Source organism: Lonchura striata, chromosome 3 (assembly GCF_050655825.1).
Source record: "Lonchura striata isolate lonStrDom1 chromosome 3, ASM5065582v1, whole genome shotgun sequence".
NCBI lineage: Eukaryota > Metazoa > Chordata > Aves > Passeriformes > Estrildidae > Lonchura > Lonchura striata.
This window is the reverse complement of record NC_140705.1, coordinates 15,587,054-15,614,241: the sequence shown is the minus strand read 5'-3', so window position 1 is coordinate 15,614,241 and position 27,188 is coordinate 15,587,054. Positions and strand designations below refer to the sequence as shown.

Here is a 27,188-nt window from a genome sequence, read left to right as displayed (position 1 = left end):
GATTACAAAAAATTGCATCATTTAGATTTAGCATTTTAGAATATCTGCAAGCCATAAGAGTATCAAGAAATTTGCTATCTTTTCTTAGTTCATTACTAAGGTGAATCCATTTCCTGTAGTAGTTTTAGTTATTAAGAAATCCACATGTCAGATTAACTATGAATATTATCCGGGGTATTTTTTAAAAACAAGTTCATTTAAAAGCAGACTTTTCTTTTAAGAAGCATGCAATAAATTTGAGAAAGACACTTCCAGCACAAGATACTTTTTTAAGTTCAGCCCTTAAGCTATATGGAATTGTTACAAGTCAACAGTAGGTGGTTTATAAAATGTAATTTTATTTAATGTTACTTTGCTGTTACAGAGGGCATAACATTTTCACAAGGCTTTTTTGGGACTACAATCAATGATTAGCAACACACAATAGTGGTCCAAACTCTCTAACAATCACTGGACAAACTTGACACCTTCTCACATGTGCACAAACCTGCATGGAAAAGTACTAAATTTTATACTTGGACATGTGAACTTCAATTGGTTTTCCCATTCCAGTGTATTAAGAAATGACATGCACTTTAGTCTGCCAAAAAGCACTGCCTGTACTCCAGCAGTAACATGCTGCTTCTAATACATAGTAAAGTGAATACCAGAACTACAAAGGCAGGAGTGTAAGTGAACTTTTATTGGGAAGGGATATCAACTTAAACAGCAGCAACTGAAGATTAAGAGAAGCCCCTGTTTTTGAATACACAAGCTTCTGTATTACATGATACGGGAAGCAACTCAATTTGTTGTTTTCCAAACTTTAAATTCTCAACTTGATCTGGCCCAGAACTTCCATATTCCTACTGAAACAAATACACAGTAGCATGTGAAAGTCAATTATGGAAAGGAAACCCTGCAGAATAAGAAGGGAATGTGGAGAATTAAATGCTATGTGGAACACTTTTTAGTTGCAATTAACTACATTTTCATATCTTACTGTAATACAAAACACAGTCAACTGGCAGGAACTGGTTCAGATTTGTTTTTAAATACCAGGTACACTTTAGTCCGCTACATAAGTGTTTGGAAGTTACTTATGTTTATATGAAATGAAGCTATTAATACTTTTCTACAGCAGTAACCGCACACCAGGAAGGCCAGGACAAACACAAATCAAGGAATGGAGTTTTCCCAAAGCTGCAGTGTGAAAAGACTATAAATTGATTTCCATACACATGGATGGGTTTTCTTTGCTATAGGAAATCCAAGTGGAGCTATAAGGAATGGAGACGTGTAAAAAGGTTTTTTGAGAAGGAAAGGGAGAATGACGCCCCATGTGCAGTTTAGTTTTCTGCACCTTCTGCAGCATCACATTCTTCTCCTGCACTGTCTGATGTCCATAACTAGAAAGAAAAGAAGAACAGTGTCAGCTTTCAGAAGTACAGCTTGAATTCCAAAGAGATAACTACTGAGTGTAAGAAAATGATAATGTGTTAGACTTGCCCACAAAGTACCAGTGGAGTGGCACTGCACAACCCTGGCTCCCAGCATGTGCTGGGTGCATGTGCCCATGCACAGGACACAAAGAGCTCTTCCCCTCAGGCAGAGCAGGGTGTTCTCAATGGCTCCACTGTGCTTAACAGTGCGCTGTGCCATCGATCCCAGCCATTCAACTGCAACAGCAGCTCCACAGGCAACTTCCACTTCAAACATAGCAGTCTCAATCCTGCAAGTGTAGATTGCCACTTTGGTTATCAAAGCTAAGCACTTCGCTCTGCTAACCACAGACACTTCCACTAAAGGACTACTGCAAAATAACAAATGTTGTAATTTTAAACACAGTAATTATTCAGAGAGGCTAGTCCCTGAAAAACTGCCATAGCCGCATATTTTAATACAACTTAAGTTGTTCCATAAAGCACTTTTCTTAAAGGTTTATCATTATAATAACATAGTTAAACAAACTGATTTTATTCTTAGTACACTGAAATTTCAGAGCTTTGGAATGAAAATCAGGACAACATGTAAAGCAAGCTACACTGGATGTACACCAGGAGAAACTTTGTTTTGAGGTAGTCATCAAAAAAGTTTGAGTAAGATTCCCTGACAGACCACAGATGACCTTTTTTAATCCCTTGTCCTGTCTTATACATTAGGTTGGGCTGAATGCCCCTTCTCCCCTCATAAAGGCCATTACACCAGGAAGAATGTGAGCTAACCAAGCTGTTATTCCACATTACATAGCATGAAGTTGGACATCAATTTACATAATATTCAAACTAAGTTATGAAAAGGTATCATAGGCAAACAGCCCAAGTTAGTCCTGTGCTTTGTGTGAGATGAAAATAAGGGTTTTTTCCCTATCAAATTCAGTCTAAGCAAACACCTGGAGAAAAGAACCAGATAATACATAAGAAAGCAACTTACTGTTAGGTTGTCTCTAAGCAACTGCATGATGAGAGTACTGTCTTTGTATGAATCTTCGTTCAGTGTATCAAGTTCTGCAATTGCCTCATCAAATGCCTGGAATAATTAAATCATCTTTAGCCTTTCTATTAACTGATCATTAAGCAGGCAGAAGCTAAACCTATCAGAAAAGGCAGCTTAAAATAGAAAAGCAACATCAGAAGTTAATGACCTGCTTTACTTGAAATGAAACTATACTTAAGATATAATAAAAGCTTCCCATGCTGCTGAAAATTTAAGTCACATTATAAACACAGCCTGCTTTTCCCCTTCAATCCCATTAACAATATGAGCAAGGAAATCAGAAACTTTAAATATGATCACTTCATTCACAAAATCTAGGAAGTAATAATTCATACAGTTTTAAACATAAACTCTCTTCTACTTTCCCTGCAGGCATACTGAAAAAAGAAAACTGACTTACTGTCTTTGCCAGTGTGCAGGCAAGCTCAGGATTGTTGAGAATCTCATAATAAAATACAGAGAAGTTAAGAGCTAGACCCAAGCGAATTGGATGTGTTGGCTGCATCTCCTTCTTGCTGATATCAAACGCCTCCTGATAAGCTCCCTGTGAATTTTCTATTGTTTCTGTAAAAGAATGACAAACAAAGTGGTTTTGGGTTAATTTACACTTTTTTAAAGACATTCCTACCTAGATCAATCCATTAGTAGGAGACTCTACAGTGCTGTACATAAACCTGTTCTTAGGAAAACAGTGCAGCTACTTTTAATCAAAGTAATGATTGTACACCCATCTTAAGTACAGCTGCCACACTGACAAAGCACAGGGAACAAACTAAGCTACTACAGAGCAAAGGTATTCAAGAGAGATAAACACAAGAACTTGGTAAACATAAGCATCCAAGACTACTTCAATCTTCAGTGGCCTTTGATAATTTTGAGGGGGGTGGGGGAAGCATTTGTGCACTGCTTTTTCTACAGAACTCATACTTCATTCCTTTCTCAGGATGGACATGTTCATGTGAGTTGTGTGCAGAGTAAACAAGGCTCAATTCTCAATTCCATGAGGAAGTTTGGAAGGCATGTACAGCATGTTCCTGAAAAATTGAAGGTTTGCCTCCAAAATCTGCGTGTGGACAGGTCAAGATAAAAAGCCCCAATGCTGCCCCCAAAATAACTGGGATAAACATCACAGAGAAAAGGGGTTACCAGAGTACTTCAGGAGTGATACCTGTAATCTATTCCAGATTCACTTCTGATAGACAACCAAAAAGCCAACAGCTTCCCTAAACATGCTGCAGAATGGAAGGAGACTGCAGGAAAAAAAGGTTGTTGTCAGAGCTAAAATACTCTGTGAGGGAGCTAGCTAGTACTGGCAGTGCTCCAGCAAATGCTGGTAGAAGAACCTGGTAATTAAAATATAATAAGAACCAAAAAGAGTCAATACAGATTTGGTTTTGCAATATTTACACAGTAATGGGTGCTAAAGGACTATTCCTTTGTTGAGAACAGGTGAAAGAAGGCAAAAAGCTACCAAATCCAGGAGATAAATTAGCTCATAAGTACATAAAATATATTTGAAGCTGAGAAAATAAACAGATGCTTTAAGGTGGAACATCAGAAAAGCTTAAAGTCTTGAAGTTTGCAAGAAGTTCAGCAGAAAAGTCCAAATGGTGATATATATAAACTGTAACTTCAGAGCTAAACCCCAGGAGGATCTGCTAACAAGGCTGTAACAACCAATTTCTCCTGCACTGCATCCTCTTATCAGCATGTGTGGCATTTAACTGCAGTCATTTTAGCAAACAGGAGCTGGTATTTCTATGCTTGGACAAGCCCAGATTTGTAGCCGTTCCTTGAGACAAAGTATAAATTAGATGATCTTTGTGAAAGCCAAAGGCAAATTTACTCTGCTACCCATTGACTTGCTGCTGCTACTTGAATCAAATTAAGGGTTAAGACTTTCTAAATGCAACATATTAATGCAAAGACTATTACTCCATTCCGTATGTCTTCATCTTTCTACTTGATGCTCCTACAATAGAGGAGACTAACAAAGCCTTTACTGAGAGACAACCAGTCCCATCCTCCCATTGTGCACTGCAATTGGTTTCAGGCAGCCAACAGGGTCAGATCCTGCCCTGCCCAGCCCCAGAGACAGCCACTGCAGCATCCAGTTGTTCCAGCAGTCCCTCTCCTACTGCACAACTAATTTTAGTCTGTTGTGTAGAAGCAGATCACTAGCTTATGCCATACCAAGAATTTTTAACATCACCACACTATCTGGGCACCTTGCAAGACAGTTTTAATAATTAATTCAATACATCAGCTCAATACAGAGTTAAAATCTTCCCCAGAAGAGGTTCCTGAGGTACTTACAGCTACCTATCCACCTGTTCTAACTCCTAGGAAAGGTCTACAGTCTCAAGATACACAGTATCAATTGCAGTTTCCAGGCCTTTCCTGCTGAATCCAAAAGGGCAAACTAAATTTCCCATTAAAATCTATCATTTTACAGTACAACTCATGCTTTTTTGCTAGAGTATCAACCTAGTAATTTTGTAGCTTCTTTATAAACATAGGTGACTACAATGAAGTCTGCTTCACAGTGAAATGGTTAAAATTTAAAGACCAACAGGACTCTGCCACAGAGTACAAAATGTTACAAAGATGTGTTTACTCTCCTCAACCAACTTTATTTTAGAAAAGAATTACAAACAAGCAGCATTAAATATATTAACATACCTTCACCTACATTGTTTTCCAGAAGATTTGAATAAGCATTATGGAAAAACTATTCAGGAATTTAGGGTAGATGACAGGAACACCAGCTAAAATTCCCTGGCATACTCAAGGTCTAGTCAGAGTTTGCTCTCTGTCTGTATGAAAACTGGAGATTTCTGATTGAAACACAACTAACTCATGTGAATTTGGAGTCTGTATTTCATTTCCTGGCCCTCATCCATGGACCAGCACTGTGAAAGACCCAAGGTACTTACGTTTTCTGTCATCACCACAGGCAACCTCAGCAAGGTATCGGAAGTAGTCTCCCTTCATCTTCAGGTAGAATACCTTGCTCTCTGGATTAGTTGCATTAGCTATTAAATATTTGTCCAAGAGCTCCTGAAACAACAACAAAACACACATTGACATATTACAAACACCACTGCAACTAAGTTCAATCTACTTCTCTCCCAGAAGTTTGGATGGACTCAAATGTTTGCTACAAGGCTAAACAGAGTTCTAAGGCATTTTAGATTGATGCACACTTACTCCAACAAACTGAGTATAGGTACAAAACAGACTACATTAAGATGAACACACAACTGCCCAATTAGACTGCAAGTAACAAGGAAAGAAAACTGATGTACTGTTTCAGGACCAAGTTTAGTTTCAGGATTTATACTTCTCATTTCAAAAACATTGCAAATGAGTAAGCTTTTACTGGAAAAGCAAAAAACGCAGAAAGTCTCAAAGCTACTTTTTTTTCATCAATTCTGTTTATTAGACTTGTGATAAGGAATCTCCAGCCCACCTATTACAGGGATTCAAGGATTCAAACCCATTCAGTTGGCAGCCAATCTCACCAAACTGAACCAGCTCTTCATAAGGCTCTAAAGGAACATCTGGCTCCAACACAGCAGAGGCACCCTTCATATCTGCCTTGCTGGTCCCAGAATGGGAAGGGCTATACAGTGCTCTCCAGCACACCCTGAGCTGTGGCAAACATCACCTCTTGTTCACAGCTCCCCACCTGATACCAGAAGGACAAGAAAAGGTTTACAAGCCTCCAGCAAGAGAAGGTAAGTCTCTCTCCAAGGCTGCAAGCCATCCTAAGACAGAGGTGAAAAAAAAAATGGAGAGAAGAGGTACAGGACTTTTCCCTAGAAAACAAGGGTAGTTCAGAGAACTGACAAGCAGCAGAGCAGCTTCTCGCTGACCTTGCCCCTGAACTCCAGAGATTTTACCCAACTCATTACTACAGCTACCCATGTTCTCCAGAGTTGACAAAAGATGCAAATGAGTTCAGATACACTCAAGGAAACCCTGCAGTACTCAGAGAAACTTCCAGCAGGAATGTAAATTATAAAGATCTGCATTTACTTATTTGGAAAGCAAACAGGTCAAAAAAAGAGCAGAAAGTTTCCACAAAGCTTGCAGCTGGCTAGTTAAGATTTTTGTTACAGGAACATGCATCCAAACTCATGAAGCAGCTAGAAAGAAAACATTCAAGGAACCGTTAGTTTTCTGCACAAAAATCCTTAGCACTTTAATTGGCTACTAGAGCACTATAATCAAAACAAGCTAATTTTAGACACAAACTTACTCCCTATGCACACACCATACCATTACTACTTCCTTTAATGATCAATAGAAGCAGAGCAGTCCAGTTCAAAGTGTTTACTCATTCCAAGTCCATTTGAGGTTTTGGCAACTATTTTAAACAGACACTTGTAGTATGGTACTTCCAATTGGGTTAAAAAAGCATTTTTGCATCCAAACTGTACGCGTCCCTTGGATATAACACTACAGTGCCAGACAAGCTCCCTCAGAGATCCCCACCAAGGCAGTAAGGAAAGTACAGAGTCATACTTGCCCTTGATACAATCCTACAGAAAACAGCAGAAGGTAAGATGATACAAAGCCTGACATACCCTTGCACCTACCAAATCAAAGACAGACATTTTTAGGAGTAAGGCTATAAAACCACTGCCAAAGCCTAGACACTGGCTATTTGGCAAAGGTATAAGTGAGGAATCTGTGTAATAGTTTAACGCAGTCAAGTATGCAGGGGCTTGAGCAAACATATAGAACAGTACAGCTCACCGGTGTTATGGAAAAAGCAGTAAAACCTTAGGTCTGTTTCAAAACAAGAGTTCAAAGGCAGTAGGCAGATGGGTAATACAACACCATAGTAATACTATTATTGTGCAGGAATCGTTCCATATTAGAATGAGTTATTCCCACTCTACAGATTACTGCAAAGAAAAAAAAACTTCACCTTTTGGCTCGATGTTTTCCTGTTGCTTTTCTCCTTTGACAATGTTCACATCAGCCATAAAAGTGCAACACTACATATATCAGTTTCAGAGTCTCAGAGACAACAATGTGGTAATCTCAAGTCCAACATTTGAGTTTGATTTTCCAAGAAATTGCCCAGAAGGATGAAACGTGACAAATAATACACCTACGGTTTAGCATAAATCCATGATGTTTGAAGAGTAACCACCAGCCTCTAAAAGCCATCCTACAGCTGGGACTGCCTTAAGTAGCAGAGATGTGATCTATCCATGTGCTCAGATAACTGTGCTGCAGTCTAAAGAGCACTGACCAGACAAGCAGTGAAGATATTATATGACATTTTAAACCAGGTATTTTTCAAAATCCTATCATTGATTCATCTTTCAATACTGAAATAAAACTTTCAAGATATCACAACTATATCAACAAGGGAACAATCAGGCATTTTTCTTTTATGCTTTCCAGAACACAAAAATTTACTACATACTTAGCACACAAAAGGCATTACCCACTTTATTACAAAAGTCTGTCTTTGGAGGCAGCTCTACCTATAGAGCTGATCTGGCTTGGTTATGACTCAAAAATACTTAACCCCTGGAATCTAGTGCACACTAAAAAATGTTTACAGGAAAGCTTTAGAGTGGCAAATTTAAGCCAAATCTGAAAGCTACATTCCCTAGAGCATCAGTGCCCACTTTTCCCTTCCCCCAGATGGGGTAGGCCACACACTTTTTCTGGGAATAAGAAAGGATTTTGCTGTGGCAGCCCTACCACAAGCAAGTAGCACTGTGGCCTGTGTGTCAGTGCATCCTTAAAATTCTGCCTTCATTATGCAGATCTGATAACAAGTGGCTCTGTCCAAACTTCTGAGAAACTTATAGAAAAAAATGAGAACTTAGAGAAAACTTCTGAGAAAAAAATGATGCTGAGAATAAGCTGCAGGTTTCAGACAGCAAAGAGTGGGTAATTTCCTAGGCACTTCTCAGGTGGAGAAGCTGAGTAGCTCAGCAGCTCCCACTCCCAGTTCATCTTGAGGGCCTACTAATCCTTACATAACACAAATAAGGAAGAGACCTGTGCCTTTTCCTTCAGCTAGGGTGGAACATTTTCCTTCTGGACTTTACATATTCAGTTTTGGTTTTTTAATAGCCTTTAATTGAACCAGATCTCATTTATGAATCCCATAGGTTAGAACAGAATCCAAACAGACTTTAAGTGAAGCTAATTATTTATCAGGCCAGATGTTAATCTTTCAAACCAATAATTTATTTGGTGTATTTCATGAGCCATTCATCTCAAGATATCATCATAATTTCTGGTAAGGCATCTTACCCTCCTTTTTCAGAGGCAAAATGTTAGTGGGGTAGTGAGAGCAGACAGCACAGTAAGCCAAATTATTTGCTTTATACTGCTATAAGTCAGTAATAGCCAGGAAAACTCTAATCTTTTCCCACCTTTTTTACCTTTCCAGCAGATATATATTAGCCAGGACTCCTTATTTTAAACCTCAGCTGATATTAAATGACTACAAGCAGGCAAAGCAATAAAGCAGACCACAGAGAGCATCAAAGGTTTTGTGATTTTACCTAGGCAGAGACAAGCACTGACAGAGGCGTGATTCTGGGATGAAGTAAGGCAATACAGCAGACTGCCATCCATGCTCACATACAGTGAATGTGCCCATCCCTTTTATGTATTAAAAATACAGCTGCTACCATCACTTAAGAATTGCAGCTCTTCCCATCACCTTCTAAACCAAGTCTTGAAAAACAATTATGTGCTCTGCAACATGAAACATGCCTCAGAAGCTGCATGACAGCCACAAAGTGTTTGAGCTGCTGATCTGCCCTGATGGCAGGTGACTCTCAGAACCAGGAGCATCTGTATGAAGATGCAGGAATCAAAGCTCTATCCTCAGACCAAACCTTTTGTGTCCCACTGCAGCTGCACTACAATAGGTTTGCAGTGTGACAGTCTGTGGTTGGTAGCTGCTGCTTCCCCCAGCACTGCCATATTACACTCAAGTGTTGTGCTGGTGCTCCTAGAGCGTGATAAGTGTCTCCTAAGTGTTGCTCATCCATCTCAGTTTACTTCTACCTTCATAGTGTGCTAACACTCTTATCATCCTAAAAGCATATTTTCATATATGATATTCTTTTCCTCTCCTATAAAAGGAAAGCTTCTTTATCTATTATAAAGATGCCAGCAACAAAGGGCTAATGCTCCCTGGAGCAGGTCTGCAGCTGCCTGAAGAAGCCATGAGGAACCAGGCAGCTAAATACTTCTTCCCCTAAAAACGGATTTTTTTGTTTCTTCCTCTCTCCATTGGCAAACATTGCTCTACATGCAAGTGAAACTTACATTTCAATTGCCTTTTGGATCCTTCTCCATTCTACTCTTGTTCTTTCCCAACTCAGAGGTAAATCCTGAGTCCCTTTTCCCTTCTGTTTAAGTAGGCTGAACATTGGTACTCACTGACCACTGCAATTAACCTGAGCCAGAAATACTAAGTCAGTGTATCTGCTCTCATCACTTCCCCATTTTTTCAGCTTTATGAAAACCAAGCCCTGAAGGAATGTCAGCCATACCTTTACCTGAAGGTATGTCTGCCACAGACCAAACAGCTCCCTGAAGACAAGAGCTCCTTAATAATTATTTGTGGTGTGTGCATCCAGCCAACCTCTCCTTACAATACACTGGCACACCTCCCCTGCAATTCATGTTCCAGTCCTACTCTACATATGGCTTCTCTTATCTCTTTTCAGGGCAACACCTCCTTGAAAAAGCTGACCTCGTAACACAAAGTCCCACCATTCTCTTCCCACCTAAGCCTATTTTAAAAGGCAAGACTGAGACATTAAGTTCAACCATACTGTACAGAAAACACTTTCTATACAGTTTAACTACAGGGTAGATTCAAGTGGCAGAAAAATACCACTGCTATCTGGTCTGTGCTGTTCTCTCTTCCCACATATCCAGCTATAAAAAAATCTCAACAGTAAAGCTGAAATTGAAAAAAAAACATCTTGAATACCCAACTGAACTTTTAGCTTCCTTCAGCAGTTGTGCCATTCAAAACTGGACTTCAGTAAGACTAGCAAGTACATGAGTGTAAAATCTCCTCATACATTCCAATACCACTAGCTAGGGGGCATTTTCTTCACACTTAACCATTCATTACCAGAGGATAAATGTGAACCAGGTCAGCTTCAGAGATTATCTACTCATCACAACTAGTTTGAGGCCGATTTTCAAAGCACATTAAAGACAGCATGTGCCTAGGTAGGGACAGAAGTTCTCAATGTGGCAAACTCGAGTAACTCAAAACATTTACAATGTCACCATTACTCAGATGTCAACATCTATGACATGTTTGGGTCACATCACCAGAACCAAGTTATTTAATGTTATGCTATTAAAAGACAGATCTACATTGTCATTTGCGTTTCTCAAAGAGTACAGTTTATCATTAACTTTGTTCCACTAAAAGGAAAAAGTCAATGTAAAAGCAACCATCACAAACAGCAATGCTCTCCAAAAGTTTGTCCCAGAAATTAAACTGCTGCATGGTATTTAACAAGGAGTGTGTCGATGCTCTAAACGGCTGGCACCAAATTTGCTGAATGAAGCCTATGTTGGATAAAGTTTGATTTTTCAAGTCAGACTGTTTCAGCAATACCCTTGAGCCTTAAGCCCATATATGTTCAAGATGTTTAAAATACCTTATTTCAGTACCATCTCCATCTTCTGGGAATGTAATTTTAAAAACTATTTTTAAAAGTGAACATCCAAACAGTTTGTGTGAAGTAACTGGCATTTGCAGATTTTAGTAATTTAAAACAATGTCCTTCACCTGGCTTGAACTCATATGACACAAAAAGCATCTAGAGAAAAAACAAAATCCTACAGTAGTAATTTTTTGACAGAAGAACAAATTAATAAATATCAGTGCTTATAATATAAAAAAAAATATATTCCTCCTCACTGCATAATGGAAAAAGTTAAGTTATATGGAAAAAAAAGAAAGAAGAAAAAGAAAAAAGAAACCAAGTCAAACTTTTGCTCAGCAGCTCTTAGTTGTCCAAGTGTTCTCAGACCTGCCAGCAGACAAGATGTTGTCATTTCACAGAATACCAATTTTTCACAGGTTTTATAGGAACTAGACTGATTTTTATTGCTGTTTCCTAGATGTTTCTTTGTTTTCTGAACTGATACTGAATGTTCTCTATTTTGAGCTTTAAGTGCTTTTGGGTTGTTTTGTTTATTAAAGAGCACAGCCACCAGGAGAACAGATGTTACCTGGGTTACTTAATGTACCATACGCTATTTGGCTAAACCCCACAGAACCAAAAAGTCACATGCAAGTGTATAAAAACTTTCAAAATAAACCTATTTTGAGACAAGTTTGCTAAAAATAATGCACAAAGCACAGAGTGCATGTCAACACTTCCAGCAAGTTAACTAACCACCCCGAAACATGGACTGAACATCAGAGTCCCATCTAGATGAGCAGCCTGCATCCCACTGGAACACCATGAGTGTATGAGGCTACACAAATTCAGGGCTGCAGTATGCAAAATATTTGGAAAAATTATTCAGTCTCAAGTATTTCTGATGGCTCATCCAGACCCAATATGAAAAAAAACCCCAAAACCTAGAAGGAGCATAGAGAAATGTTTTTCACCCCAGCTGCAGTCAAAAAGCAAAGCTAAAGTTGGCGAGGCAACTCAGACCAACATAATCACCTAATATAACTTAAATGTGAATTTAAACACATCAAATATTCCAAAGTCTCTGACAGCACAGATGACTGGTGTGGGCTCAGACCTTTCAATAAGGCTTCTACTCACAAATGACTGCCTGTTTTAATCGTCTAGCAGAGTAGTATTTAAGACTTCTTGACTATTTTAAGTAAAATCAGTCATTCCAAAGTCCACAGTATGACTCACTGAAACCTAGGTGTTTTTTAACGTTCAGCAGTTGTTTTCTTGACAGGAAAGGGAGAGTCCCCTGCTGCAACAGTAAGATCACTTTACTTTCAACAGTATAATTCAGCAGAACTGAATTCTTCATCCTTCAGAATTCAAGCTCTATGCATCAACTCCTTTTGGAAGAACTTAAGTGATTTTCATACAGACCTCTCCAGACTAACAGTGTTTCTGTTTATGTATTGAGGAAAATATGTGTGCACCTTTCCAGTAATGGCATGGCCTGAAGGTGACCTGACAAAGAACTACTGAAAGCAGTGACAAATGTACCTGACATGAAAATGGAGAGGGTGACCTAATTCATCTTTTCCATTTGGTTCCATGTCTTTGTCTACATAGTTTTAAGAACTGGCAGCCAACACTTAAGACAGGCCCTGAATGAAGTATCTGGAATCTCACTTAACAAATGCACTGGAAGCATGAGCTACAGCACGTCTGCCCACACTACTCCCACCTGGAGCCGAGATTAATTTAACCTATAATTTACACTCTCTGGTTATACTTCTCCTCAAGTTAGGAAGTTCTGCGGTCCCCAGAGAAGTATGTAAGCCAGGAACTAGAAGTGTATGGAAATGCAAGTACTCCTTTCTATAAATTTTCAAACACAATGAACAACCAAGTGAAAGTTTTTATAGAAGAGCCTGAAGTTTTTCAGTTTCCCCTATCTAATGTAAAAATGAGTATTAAAAAAAAGGTCATTACTCTTTTCAAAAATTATAAATTTTGGATGAATTAATGGCCATAAAACACAGCTAAAAGCTTTCAGGAAAAATTCCTTGGTATCCGACAGATTTATCTCAAATTGATTCTAACATTCTTCCATGACTGCATTTTACATATTTCTAATTCTTCAAAATACTTCCAAGCGCTCTTCACCTCTTAGCAAATACACATTTTAGACACCAAATCCTCTCCTTCAGAATCCTGGCCATCTAAAAGCTTCTTTCAGCATCCACTCATGACATTGCATAATATGATAGAATTAAACAAAAAAAGTCTAAACTTTCATTTAAAAATACTTCTATGCTCTGCAGCTACAGAAGGCCAAAGGTAAGATTAAATGACTGGCCAAGGTATATCTAGACCAACAGCACACAAGAGGGACAAGAGCACACAGAAGTTATGTGGTCTTAAGGCACACTGCCCTTATGCAAAGAACTAATTTTGACTTGCTTCAGTTCTCATCTCTTTGGGAGCTCTTGATCAGAGGCTTGGGACCACAAACTCAAAGTGGTAACACAACAGATGCACTTTATTCCCATTGCATAGTGTAGCTTGGAAGAGCCTTTTGCATCATCCAACTTTATCTTGAAGGAAATCCAGCAATATATTATTTTACTTAGTCTATTGGGACTGTGACTGGAAATGTGCCAGTAATTTGTTATTCCCCAAATGAGACAACCTACAACAATGAAGTCTAACCTTACGTCAGAAAAACTCAAGTCAGCATTTAAGATAACCTGGTTACAACAACATCTCACAGAAAGTGAACCATGATTTTTTGCTAAGGCCCTGTTACCTACTTCTATTAAAAACAATTTCTGCTTACAAGAATTTTGCAAAATAAACTCAACTTCAGAAAAAAACTTCCTGAAGAAGTTTTATCCAGGAATGATGTGGCTGTCAGTCAGGTTAGAGTATATATAGTGTATTTAGAAAAGCTATTATTAAAGAAAATGCAAATTCTTCTGTTTTCAGAGCTCAACACTACTCATATCAGGCTACTTCAGTGAATGGATCATATAAATTAAACAAGAGAATAAACAGTAATAGAGCAAATATCAAACCTTTATCAATATCAGAAACTGGTAAATCAAATCCTTGATTACTTTAACAAATTTAGAGAAAGGTACAAGCAAAATCATAGTTAATTCAGGACGTCCAGCTCTTAGATCTTGACATCTGATGTTTTGGTGGGGGCACAGACTACAAGATGTGAAACTCAGCACACAAATTGTTTAGCTGCCTCTCCTAAGGGCCTAGCTCACACAAACCGGGCAGTGTTATATATTCTGATGTACAGAATCGATTAGCAAATGACAAGCTTACAAATCAGCAATATGCACATCTGAAGTGTTCTCATGTTAGTTCCAGGCTCCTGGGATGCAGAAAGGATGAAGAGGAACTTGTAAACACCCCTCCAGTAAACTTGGTGGAGCTATACTGACTATCACAAATGCAGTGCTCAAGAATAGTTATTACTTACCTTACCTGTTTGTGACAAAATTGGCCTAAAATTTATTGGCAGTAAGAAAGCACCTGGCCCCTCATTCTCCAAGGCCAAGACCATAAAGCTAAATATGAAAACATTGATTAATCAAGTGCTTGCCCACCTTCACCCACCGAATTTACGAAGTATACCCATGCACTTTTACTAGCCCTTCCTCTGCTGTTTTCCTCACTACCTTCCACTGAAAATCAGGCATCCCCCATTACTGAAACCAGAATACTAAGCTGCAGTGCCTGTACAAAAACTGGTAAAATCTATTTCTTTAATATTGTGCTAAACAACCCTCATTTGTGTAATGATAAAGAAATCATGTGTAATAACCTTCAAACTCAAGTGTGTTCTTTCCCCATCAAGTTCTGTCTCTCATACATACAGCCTTCTGTGTTTTTCTTCAAAAAGGCACCTCATCACATTAGTATCCAAGGTAGTAGAAGTGCCTGTGAGACAACTGTCTAGCAGGTAAGCATGACAGTAATTTACAAAATCTGTTCACTGCATTAGCAGAAAACCAGAATTTTTGACTTTATTGTCCAGTTTGATCCAGTGAGCACAGCCTACTTTCTCAAGGCCACCAAAGCAATAAATGTCCTCCAATAAATTAAGTAAAACTAGACAGCATTCAGCTGTAAGGGGAGGGGGCAGCAAGCAATGACTGCATGGGATGGAGGCTTCAGCTACCATCAGAATTCCTTGATTTATTCTGAGCTGGACTCTCTAACAGTTCACAGTCTGTTCAAGAACCTCGGTGCACTCCAGGCTTTGTTTTCTGCAAGAATCAGTCCCTTTTCAGAAATTATGTTTTCTTTGCACAAGAGTGAGGATTCAAGCAGCATATTCTATTGAAAGATGACAGAGGAGGTAAAACTATGAATAAGTCAAGTTCATATCTAAGTTTCAAGCATATTAAACTAAAAAAAAAATTAAACCATTAAGTTCCACAATTCTTACCACAAATGTGTTGATGGTTGCTAGAAGTTGTGCTAAGAACACAAAGGAAAAATAATCTCCCCACAAATTACTTTTCACAAAAAAAGATTATTTATTTCAAACTATTAATTCAACTCGCATTCACTCCACAGTTCTGGACTTGCCATGAAGTAACATTCCCAACCTGACTTTTATGAAGTAGCCTTTCCTTTTAGTTAGCCACTTAAGAATAGCAGTTTCTTTAACTTACAAAAGGTTAAATGTAATACTAGAAACACTGTCCCAACCACAACTGGGACAACTAACTCAAGTCCAAATGTAACGTTGATTAGTATGCCTGACCTTCAAAATAAAACTGCATCCTACACAGTTTCCTGTATCAAAAGACTGTATGTAATATCCTTTTAGTGGGCTTTACCTCTACACCACATATATTTCTGTAAAAACTCTCTCTCTTCCCTGACAATAGGAACACAGAGATAAAGAATTCACAAGGTATGAAATTTTGGTAAATTGTTTACATAGCAGCATGAAGCTGATACTTACTGAATATGACAAATTTCTACACTGGCAATAAAAACCACAAAGATTTCACTTTTCTGTAGGCCAAAGGTAACAGCAGGGAATAAACAGGACTATGGTCAAAGTTATCCATCATCAGACATCAGATATTTTACCTGATATGAGGAATCTATTTGCTACTTCAAGAAAATGCCAACTTCACTTTCAACTTGTGCTGTTGAAACAAACTGCTCTAAACATTACCTTCTATCATGGGAACTTCTGTTCTACTTATTTTAAGTGACTAACTTTGGAACTAGATCTACAAAATGGATAATAATCAGAAGTGGACAGATTTTTTTTTTACTTGTTTTTATTAGTTTTTATTGTTTCTTATGTATGCTAAGTAGCAGTGGGAACAACATTGCAACCTTGGAGGGGGAGGGAGGGAGGAAGGAAGGAAAGGGGGGCTGGCAAGAGCAGCACACCAATACATGCTTTCAACAATTAACAGTGCAACCTCTCACAATATCAAAGCATCCCATCAGCCTTAAGACAGTAAAAATATAGACAATACACATCTACAGCTCAAAACTATTTCATTGCAGGCACTGCCACAGAGTGGCAAGAAGAATCAACAGCACATGGCAACGTAAGTGTTCCTTCATTTCTAAAAGTTTGTAATGCCATCACTCATTTCTAGAGGAACAAGCCAACATAGGCTTGACACAATACAATGTAAAAACGTTTACAGAGGACACTGTGAAAACTGATGTTGGGAAACAAATTAAAAGCCTCAGGTATGTAACTTTTCTACATAAAATTTTAAAGTACTAAAAAACACTTTAACATTTCAGTTAGAGACAGGAGAAGTAACCACACCAAGACACAGTTGTTTTCAAGCCCTAATGATTCTGCATCTTCACCAAGATTTAAACTGTGGGCAAATAGTTACCAAATCTTATCTCCACTACTCCACGAAGAGCTCCAACACATCAGGACCTAGAAACTGAACACATGCAAACACACACAAAAAACCTCAAGCTGCACGTGGAGAGTACTTCCAGGCAAGGGCTGCTGTCCTCCCTGCATTGACATTACTGCTGTCTAACAAACAAAGGAGCCTGAATGCAACACAAGTTATAGCCACGCAAAACGACCAAGGCTCTCAGAAACCCCACCAGTTTAATCAGCTTCCCTAGAAAGGTTCAATTCAAAAGTTAACTTTTTAAAAAAACTATTGTCACTGAACATTGGAGTGTGCATATTAGTAAGCAAACCTTATACTGCACATTTCATCTTCAAAGTTTCCCACATCATTTCACTAATTATATGAAAGTTGCTGCTGCATCCACCCCTTCTACATTATCTAGTGTCTGTCTTGGTATCACTCAGGTCAGGAGAAAGCAACATGAACTTTGTGCTCAGAGTATATGAATCAACATAGTGTGAACTGTATCTTGAAAAAAATTAAGTTGCCAACCTGTTTCTTTATTCAAGGAGAAGAGTTTCAAGAACAGTTTTAGCTATGAGTCATAAGGGATGATTCAACATTAACTCTATACATTACCAAATAATTAGTCAACCAATACAGGGAGTTCAGCAAAACCTCCTAGTGTACCTTTCAAATAAAACATTTGTGTAAGTTATTTGACAGCCGTATCATTTCTTCATTAAAGAGCTATTCTCATCTGAAAGACCAGTCATAAAATTAACACCTAAAAAGCATTCATATCATGCCTACTTGCAAGACAGGCAGTTAAAGAATGACAGTTAAATAATCAGTAAAAGCTTTATTTTTATGTATATCTCTATATACAGATATCTCAATGTAATTTTGAATGGTTTTATTCTAGTAGTGATTAAAATTAAGTTCTTTATCAAACCACAACCTGAAACAATGCTTACTTAACTGGCTTGGGACATTTTTTGCCAGAAAAAAAGTAATTACAGATTCCATGTTCCTGACATTTTAATAAAAATATTAGCAGCATTTTTAATGCTAGCACAAGTATTTCTACATGAAGATTTAGAAATATGCCACATCAGTAGTTAAAAAAAAAAAACTTTTGAAAAAACTGTTAGTAGTATGACTAACAGCAGTCACACTCCACCCAACACACCCACCCTTGCTAAATCCAAATACTCCAGATGACAAGAAACCTTTCCATACTACTTGCCAGCAGTTGTTACAGTTTAGCTGCCTTCCTAGAATTAAAAAAGCATCTCTGAGATTGAGCTGAAGAGATCTGAAAAAGCTACAAGCTGTTACCATAGTACTAGTACAGAAGAAATTATCATTCAAAGGAGGAGCCAAAACCATTGTGTAGCTCAGCTTTAGGAAACCCATCCTTTGTAACTCCCGCTCTCCTGAATTCCAGCCTCGCTCACGCTGACTCACGGATCATAGGAGTGGTAGATGGAGGAGGAAAGGGAGGGAATCAGAAGAGAACAGAATTGCACATGGCCCTCAAAGGAAGAATAAAAAAAGGAAGGCTTGCAGTAGATAGGCAACATCTCCTACCAAAGGAAGGCATATCTTTGCAGCAGGTCAGGACAGGACAGGAAAAGCATGCTCAGCTCCAGGTTTGGGTCTTCACTACTTCCTGCAGCCTTCCAGGCCGGAAGGGGAGAGTTGCCAACAGGCCATTGCTGAGAACAGAGAAAGACTAGAGTGCATTGAAAAATTCATCTAGCACAGGAAGAGCTTGCTTTCCCTACACTAGAGGTCTGTGCTAGCACGGCTACCAGAATACCTGCTGACCACCATCAGAGTAACTTCATTAGAGACACTGTGTGAAGTGGTTCACTGCCTCTCCCTATGGAAACACAAGTTCCTTGTCAAGATGGTACAACCAGTATGAGATTTTATACATCACCTTCTCCAAGGCACTCAATTTGGTAAAAGGACAAAGGGAGATTAAGAAATCTGAAGTGAGAGCTTTATATGGAGGTCCCAAGAAGTTAGTTCTGAAGTGGGGCACTGAGTAGAGAAAGAAGAGTGACACAAATGCTGGCACTTCAACACAGGCGTCCAGTGAAACTCTTGTCAGAGGAAGTAGGAATCCTACAGAAGTATTACTTTCACAAAGGTGAAAGTCTTACAATTTCAATACACCTTTTGAAACAATTTTGTTCTTGCGGAAGGCATGGGCTCAAATGTGTTAAGGAATTAACTGATTCATAAAGCTAATAAATATGAAAATTATTTTCAAAGAAAGACAACTCACTTTGATTAAAAAAGAACAAACCTAGATGGCAGCATACAAGGAAGCATATAGGTATTTTCAGCACAGTCCAAAGAAGCATTCCCTTGTATGTGAGCCAAAACACTTAATCAAGAAGAAAATCAGTTACTTCCAAACCAGTCACCTTTAAATTCACATCTCCTAAACAAATCTAGAATAAGTTTACCTCAAAATTGTTTATTTCCTTATAGACTTGCTTCCTCCTGGTCTCACATTAGCAATACTAGACACCAGAAAAAGGTAACTAAGAGGAGCAAATCAACCACTGAAGATGATCTGCCCACAGAATTACTATTGCATTATGCACGTGCAGTTTTTTTCAGATATCATTCCCTGGTCATGTAAAACTGGGTCCAGCAGCCTCCACACTGCAGACACACATCTCATGAGCTCCCACTGCAGTGCACTACAGTTTTCCTACCAACAGCACCTGGAATTCTGCTGCTTCCACAGAAATGTACTTCTGTGTTTGATGCATGCTTAGGATGTCATTCTGGTCTTTACACCTTAGTTTTACATTGCTCCGTAATTACTGCAAAACCATCTCAAAGCTACCCTGAGAAGTCAGCTTGCATCTAACAAAGACAATTTCTACATGTCACTTTCTCCCCTTCAATATAGATGTCTAAGTTTGAAAAGTTAAATTTATGTTAAAGCATTCATCAAAATGTCTCTTGAAGACCCCTTTAGAGTATTTCTCTTCATCAGGAAGTAAACAAAATGCATACATGGCTTCAATGTTTGTAGCAAGTTATTAGCTGATCTAAATAAAGGGCTTTCCACATTTTCAGTTTATCTTATGAATATGTTTACTAACCACAGCACAGAGGCTGTATCTCTGCAATTACCTGGTGAAATACTCCATATGGATCTCTCCACCCAAAAACGTACCTCATAGACACTCAAAATTAACTATCTCAAATACCTCTACAAATATAGCGTCAACAGCATAGTGCAGCTGATCCTCCTCATTGCAGTGACCCACGTAAGGGTTGCAGAAGTTACGGTACTGACCTCACCTACCCCAGCACAACACTGCATGATATGCCCCAAGCAAGTTCCCAATGCTTCCTCCAGTACAGCAGCACACTTAAACACTGTATTTTTTTACCTTAAACAAAATATAAGAAAAAACAAAGTCCTGACTTACCAGCACCGTGGTGCAGATGGACCTGAGCTCAGATTCCACCTTCTCCCGATAGTCCTTGATAAGCTGCATCTTCTTGTCACTGGTGTCTGTCTTCTGCTCGATGCTGGAGATGACCCTCCAGGCCGAGCGCCGCCCCCCCACCACGTTCTTGTAGGCCACGGAGAGCAGGTTGCGCTCCTCGTTGGACAGCTCGGCACCTTGCTCCGTTACTGCCTTCATGCAGGTGGCCATGTCATCGTAGCGCTCGGCTTGCTCAGCCAGCTTGGCTTTCTGGATCAACTCGGTCTTATCCATGGTGGCTGGCAGTGGGACAAGAGCAGTGCAGTAGCAGAAGAAGCTGGAGATGTCACACTATCAGGACGAGAATGCACCTCAAAACCTGACAGAAAGAAGACAGCAACCATGATGCCAGGATAAACACCACCAAACACGATCCTGCAGCACCCACTGCAACCCAGCAAAAACGAGAATTACTTTGAGCCTTGCCGTCCCTTCCCCATCTCCAGGTGCTCCTCCTGGACAGACGGACTGCAACATCCTGCCTTTCCATGCAAGGCTACGGGGACGCGCCCCAAGGGTCCACCCCTCGGGAAACCACGACCTAGAAACCCAGGCGGAGAAGTCGCACTCGGTCGGTGCTATACAAGGGACGGCAGCCAGCCGCCCAAGCAGTGGCAACAGCTGTTTTTCCATCAGAAAAAAGTCATCATCCCGCTTTTCCTTCGTGCCCTACGTGAGCATATTAATATGCCCCGTAACTCGTGGAATGATTCCTGGTTACCACCCCGCCTAGGGCCCTCGCCCAAATCCCTGCCTCCGTGTGCTACCAGTCCTGCGGGCGAGCACCGGAGGCAGGCGGGCATGAATGCCAGGACTGGCGGGAACAAATACATAATAAAAGCAGCAAGACGAGCTCGGCGCCGGAGAACACAGCAGGGGTTAAACCCCTCCAGGACCCGCCTCCCTGGGGGCGAGCGGGGCCGGGGCCGCGAGGCCGGCGAGGGGGCCCTGGGCGCTTCTCCTTCCCGCGGCGGGGCGCGGTGGACCCGGGCCTCCCTGTCGGCCTCGGCGGCCGCCGATCCGGACCCCGGCGCGGCGGGGGCCCCGCGCTGCCGGCGGGGAGCGCGGCGGCTCCCGGTACACGGCGGCGGGTGCGGTCTCGGGCTCAGCAGCCGCATCTCCTGCGCCGGCGGGGGGCGCGGGGGCGGCCGGCGGAGTCCCCGTGGCGACGGGGCGGGAAGAGGAAGCGGCGGCGGGTGCGAAATGGCGGCGCTGGATGCACCTCCCGCTCCCCGGGGCCGCCGAGCTCTCCACGCCGCGATCACAAAATGGAGGACGCGGCGGGAGGAAGCAGCGGAGCGGGGCCCATCCCGACGCCGGCCGCGACCCCGCGCTCACCTGGGTCCGCCGGGCTGTGGGGCCGGGCCGCACCCGGTCGGTGCCGCGCTCGGGGCTGTGGCGGAGAGAAAGAGCCGCTCCCGTCTCGGCCGAGCCAGCGCTGAAGGGCGTTGGCGCGCGCACAAACCCGCTGCGCGGCCCGCGCCCACGCGGCCAATCGCGGCCCGGCCTGCGCGCCCGGCCCCGCCCCCCCGCGCGCCGCCGGCCAATCAGAGAGGAGCGCGCCGCCGCGGGGGCGAGCGCGGGCAGGGCGCGAGCTCGGCTGGGCCCGTGGGCTGCGGCTGGGGCCACGGGGTTTCCTCCAATGAGATCCAGGGTGGGGTGACGTCACTGTCGCCATGGTGACGCCGCTACACCCCCCTTCGCCCCCCCCCGCCGCCGCTCCCCCCGCTCGGCACCCGGGACCGGGAAGGGGAAGGGAGCGGGGATGGGGGAGGCGGCGGGAGGGCCCCGGCCGGGGCGGTGCCCCTGCCGGCGGCGGGGCGGGAGCGGGGGGCGAGGCGGTGCCCGCGGCCGCACCACGGCGGCTGTTGTTCCGCCCGCGGGCGGCCGCGCCCTCGGGCCGCCGCTCCCCGCCGCGCCGGCGGCAGCTCCCGCAGGAGCGGGCGGCGAGCCCGGCCCTGCCCGGCCGGCCCCGCGGCGGCTCGGGCGCGGCAGGGCCGGGAGCGGCCGTGCGGTCCGTCCGTCCGGAGCGGGCCGGGCCGAGTCCGGGCGCTGCCGCCGCCGCCGGGCGCCGCGGGCCGGCGGGGCCCAGGACGGGCACTGCGGGGCTTCGTGTTCCCGAGTCCGTGTTCCCGCAGCCCCACGTGGCTGAAGATAGCATTTCCCACAAGCTCTCAGTATATTTGCTTGTTTTCATCCTCTTGATTTCACCTTAATTCTCTAGAGGTCAGCCCGTGCTATGACATACAGTAGTGGCATGTTACCCACCCGTGTCTGGATAAAGGTAAGGCACCTACGGCCACATGTAGGTCCAGAACGTTGGCTGAGTAGATGCATGACTTGTGTGCACTCACGCTGACTGAGCCTCAGAGGATGTGCTAAGGACACGGTGGGTTTGTGTTGTTGGTATTGCCGTACAAAACAGGTCAAATGCATCTGGTGAATCAGGGCTCAGGCGAGGTCAGGTCCTCCAATGTCTGCAGTACCAGGTCTGTGTGTCAAGAGATGACATTTCTCACCTTTCTTTTCAGCATCACCAAATATAGTCATACTGAGGAATTTCAACATCCAGATGGGATGAGGAATTCTCTGAATCAATCCCAGGATGTTACTGTCTCAACTTATAAAGCTTTTGGTATGTGTTTGGACTAGTACTAGGACTATGTGTATGGAAATTTGAGCTATACTATGAACAAGACACTTTTCTTTGTCATTTGAGTTTGGGAAACATTGATTTATTAAAAAAAAATAGAACTAATGATAAAAATATTTTCAAATTTAATGAAACTGAGAAACCACTCTGGATCTCCCTCGGAAGTTACCTCTTGGCAACTTGCTATAGTTTTAGGATGCCCATTTATTCTTGTTAGTAGGATATGTTTGCAATTACATTAGTCCCTTATAATTATCTTCATTTACATGAAGTAAAGACCAAAGCTGACCAATAGTGTAACAAAACCTTTTTTATTAACACCATGTCTTTATCAACTAACCATTCCACTTTTAAGGCACAGGTGAGTGTGTTTTATTTGAGGAAAGACACTGACCTGATTGAGGCTACTTCCTTCACTGCTTCACCTCAAAGAAAAGGGGAAGATATTGAGAATTACCCTCATAACATTTAGTTCCTGTCTCTCTTCCACCTATTGAGAGGGTGCATTAAGAAATACAGAACTAAGTCAAGAGTTGGGAAGTACTAAGCAGAGCAGTTTGCACAGAGCAGTGTGATGGATGCAGACTGAATTCCATGTGTGATGCAGAGTCTGATGTATGTGTGCATAGCAGCTGTGTGGCCTGTGTGTGTCTGGCTTCAAACCCCCTCTGTGCTCCTTGCTTTTCAGGCTTGGGTCTTGTGGGCTAACATGCCATAAGATTGCCCAGCAATGTAGATTTTAATCATACAGCCATAAGCTTATTTCCCCAGAAGAATCCTATTGCTGATTAGGAATGTTGTCCTTTGGGGAGCTTTTCAGAGAAGGGACTTGAAGGATATGTTGTGTTTAGATTAGAAAAATGAAGAGGAGATTTTATATTTTCTCAAAAGAGTAAATGGCATGGATGTAGAATTGTTTTTTAAATTGAAGACAAATGTGTGTAAAATGGTCAGTAATGAATTTAGACTGTGACTTAGAAGATTTGGAATTTTCAGAGCAATGAGGCCATGAGACAGTTTCCCTGTGCTGAGGGCAGGAAGCCCATTCGCTTAGAAAGCAGAGTCTGATGAGTTTATAAAAGTGCTTATGTGATTGCACATAAGCAGTTGCCTGGGATAGCAGGAGAGTAAGCTCCAGAAGCTTTCCAAATTTGTGTTTCTTTTATTGCTTATTACATATTCTTATACATGCTTAGTCCATGTGTACTTTAATGTACAGTTTACTGCATAACATTATCCTTTATTGAATTAAAAAACCTAATTTCCTGTAGAGCATTTCAGGAGTGCTATAATCTTACTGACCATTAAGGACTTTACCCTTGTCACCACTATGAAATGGCTGGCCTTATTCTGTCTTGGGTGCAGGAAATTAAAAATATGAACACTTCTGGTTACCTATATGAAGAAATCTAAGCTTAATTTCCCAGGTGGTAAATATCGTATCAAAGACTTTCATTTCCAGGGTGGTAGATGCTTTATGCTACTTTGCATGTAGAGAAAGTCCACCTCCCACTGACTTCAGATGCACCTACTCACATTCAGCATCTTAGCAGCTCACACCACAAATTACTCAACTGGGGTGTGGGAGAAAAATAAAGAATATATATAATGCAAATTCCTCAGACTTACATGTGAACTTTACAACAGAGTTAGAAGACAGTTTTCTAGAGCCTCTGTTATTTGCTATAAGACTTTTCTTGCTTTTTCTCAGCAGAAACAACCCCAATCAAATGCTTTCCATCTCTACAGCAAAGGAGGTTGAGATGGTACAGTCAGGAACTTCCTTCCTGCTGTCTGTACAACAGGTACACAACAGCTCAAAGTGGCATCTCACAAAGCAAACATACAGCACTGTGAATGAAGCTAAACAAGCAAAGAACCCCCAAAAGCAGACTTCTGTCACGGGATTTACCTAGAATACCACTGAACAACAGTGTGAGTGAGCCTTTTGGATACGCAGCATGGTCCTGAACTATGCAAAACAGTCCTGTCATGAGTAACAGTAGAAAAACTTACTCATTTTGTGTCCTGTCTTGAGTGGGATGGAGATCCTGTACAATTAGTCTCGTGTCTGTTCACTTAATGGCAAGAGAACATATTTTATGTTTATTAAGGCCCTGTGTTCTGGTGGTTAAGGTCTCTTTTGCTCCCATACTCTTCCTGTAATCTTCTCCTTATTATCAGCCCCCTAATTTACATCCCATCTCATCCCCTTCTGATTCCTGTCTTCTGCTCAACTCCTGTCTGTACACTTGTTCTCCTGCTGTCATTCTTTCTGTATCTGTACCCTCTGCTCTTCCTTTGTTCCAACTTTTACTAAAACTTTGGGGGACAGAAGAAGACTTGCTTAGGGGGCCTAGACATTTAGTAGTCCTTTATGAGAGCTGGAGTTTTAAGGAAATTCTGCAGGTAAATTTTAATATGTCATCTGAGGGTATTAAAATTGAGTTTTTTCTTTATGTTTTCCATGTTTGGTTAGTTTTCCATGAAACCAGCATAAGATTTAACTTCCATTTGCCCAACTTCTTGAAGAATTTAAAGGTGCCACTTGGTTGCAGGTGTTGGAATTTTTTGATAAGCAAATTGTAATAAAGTGTGTCATCCTGGACAAAACTGGAATTCTCTCTGATTTTCTCTGTGAGAAATAGCTAAACCATTCTAGCTAAAACATGAAAAACATTTTAAGTGTGTTCATATAGACTGATGTGTATTTAAGCCTTTGGAGAGGAACTGAACCAGTGGCCATGACTCTTCTAGATAAAACTTAAATTTACTTAAATTTGTTTATCTTGCACTTGGTTGGGGGACTTAGGAATGAAAGGATAAGATCTCTTGTTATCCTTGTATTTTTTTCTCATATCTAAAAAGTGCTAGAGCGTAGCATGAGTGCTCTTACATTAAAAATAGAAAGCCATTCATGTAAGAGGCTAAAGCATCATCAGAGTTCAGTTAAGTGACAAATAAATGTGAGTCAGTGGGATCAAGCTCTTTAAAAACTAGCCTCATTCCATATTCTGTCTGTTCTGTGCTGTGAGGAGGCCACAGGACTTCTTAAATTTTTGAAAATACTTGCATGGCTTGCTCATTGCTGGTGTAAACTAATTGCTCCAGAGAACAAGCCTCTGAAGGTGTTGATGAATGTGGAGCTATTGCTGGGTGCTGTTTTATGCAAACAGTTTTCTTCTGCTGGGAGGAGAGGAATCAAGGAGTACTTGGGTTAGGATGATGACTGTCAGTGTGGGAGGGTGGTACTGAACCTCAGTTTTGCTGCTGAGTGCCATTTTTCTGGTTTAAGTGGCTTCAAGATAAGTGTATCTCCATGCTGGGAGCAGTTTGGTCATTGCTTGTAAAGGATGGTATTGATTAATATTGATACCTGCTGCAAGGTAAATGTTGCTGTAGTCTGATGTGCTGAGGCAGCTACTGATCATGGTTGATAGGAGTGTCTCAGCTTTTGTCTGACACTCTCTTCCCTCCTACCATTTCAGTAACTGCTGTTAGATTCCATGCCTCTTTTTGGGAGGTGCAGTATCTATAACATTGTTGAACATGACTGGGTTTCTCTGTATTTCCTTCTGTAGCATGGAGAGTGCAATAGGCTCTAGGGAACAGAGTCAAGCCTGTTACCTGGGTGAGCCATCTCCCTACTTCAGAGAGCTTTCCTTTCATCCTGATGGGCCTGTGAGGGAGGGAAGGAGGATGCTGGCTGAACAGAACCATTCCCTTTTTTGTGCTGTTGGCATTAAAGTGCAGGTTTGTCTGTTTTGGTCCTAAGCAGGTCCAATGAATCTCTTGTGAAGTAGATCCAAAGCCCTGGGATCTCACTGAGCTGCTGCTGTCAAGAGACACATGTGGTGGAGTCCCATATGGGATACCTCTCCAGGAATACCTTGTACAGCTGGACATAAAGCTTTTGGAGATTTCTGTGGGCTTCTTTTACTTTCACTGGCTCTGTCTTACAAGTGGGAAGAGAGAAGCCAGCTGGAGTTCATGGTGT

At 41.5% G+C, this 27,188-nt stretch overlaps 1 protein-coding gene and 1 long non-coding RNA gene across 2 annotated transcripts in view; one reads left to right on the top strand and one right to left on the bottom strand.

Annotated features, from left to right (window-relative positions):
- Window positions 1–318: 318 nt before the first annotated feature.
- YWHAQ (tyrosine 3-monooxygenase/tryptophan 5-monooxygenase activation protein theta) lies at window positions 319–21,978 on the bottom strand. Its single transcript, XM_021525423.3, has 6 exons — window positions 21,877–21,978; window positions 20,479–20,857; window positions 5,412–5,535; window positions 2,876–3,039; window positions 2,413–2,508; window positions 319–1,388 (listed from the first exon to the last, which is right to left on the bottom strand). Exons 2-6 carry the CDS (start codon window positions 20,770–20,772, stop codon window positions 1,329–1,331), a joined length of 738 nt encoding a protein of 245 aa, XP_021381098.1. The 5' UTR covers window positions 20,773–20,857; window positions 21,877–21,978; the 3' UTR covers window positions 319–1,328.
- Window positions 21,979–22,536: 558 nt separating this feature from the next.
- Window positions 22,537–27,188, top strand: part of LOC146767795 (uncharacterized) — a 30,488-nt gene continuing 25,836 nt past the window's right edge. The window contains exons 1-2 of the long non-coding RNA XR_014953584.1: window positions 22,537–23,173; window positions 24,903–27,188. The exon at window positions 24,903–27,188 is cut by the window's right edge and continues 25,836 nt beyond it. This is a non-coding gene — a long non-coding RNA (uncharacterized LOC146767795). The remainder of the gene's footprint in view (window positions 23,174–24,902) is intronic.

Bases quoted from the DNA above. Each gene is read 5' to 3' on its own strand.
- YWHAQ (XM_021525423.3), bottom strand. From the start codon at position 20,772: ATGGATAAGACCGAGTTGATCCAGAAAGCCAAGCTGGCTGAGCAAGCC. The intron at 5,536-20,478 runs GTAAGTCAGGAC...TTGTTGTTTCAG, and splicing joins CCATCTGCACCACGGTGCTG to GAGCTCTTGGACAAATATTT. The intron at 2,509-2,875 runs GTAAGTCAGTTT...TAATTATTCCAG, and splicing joins CCTGCACACTGGCAAAGACA to GCATTTGATGAGGCAATTGC.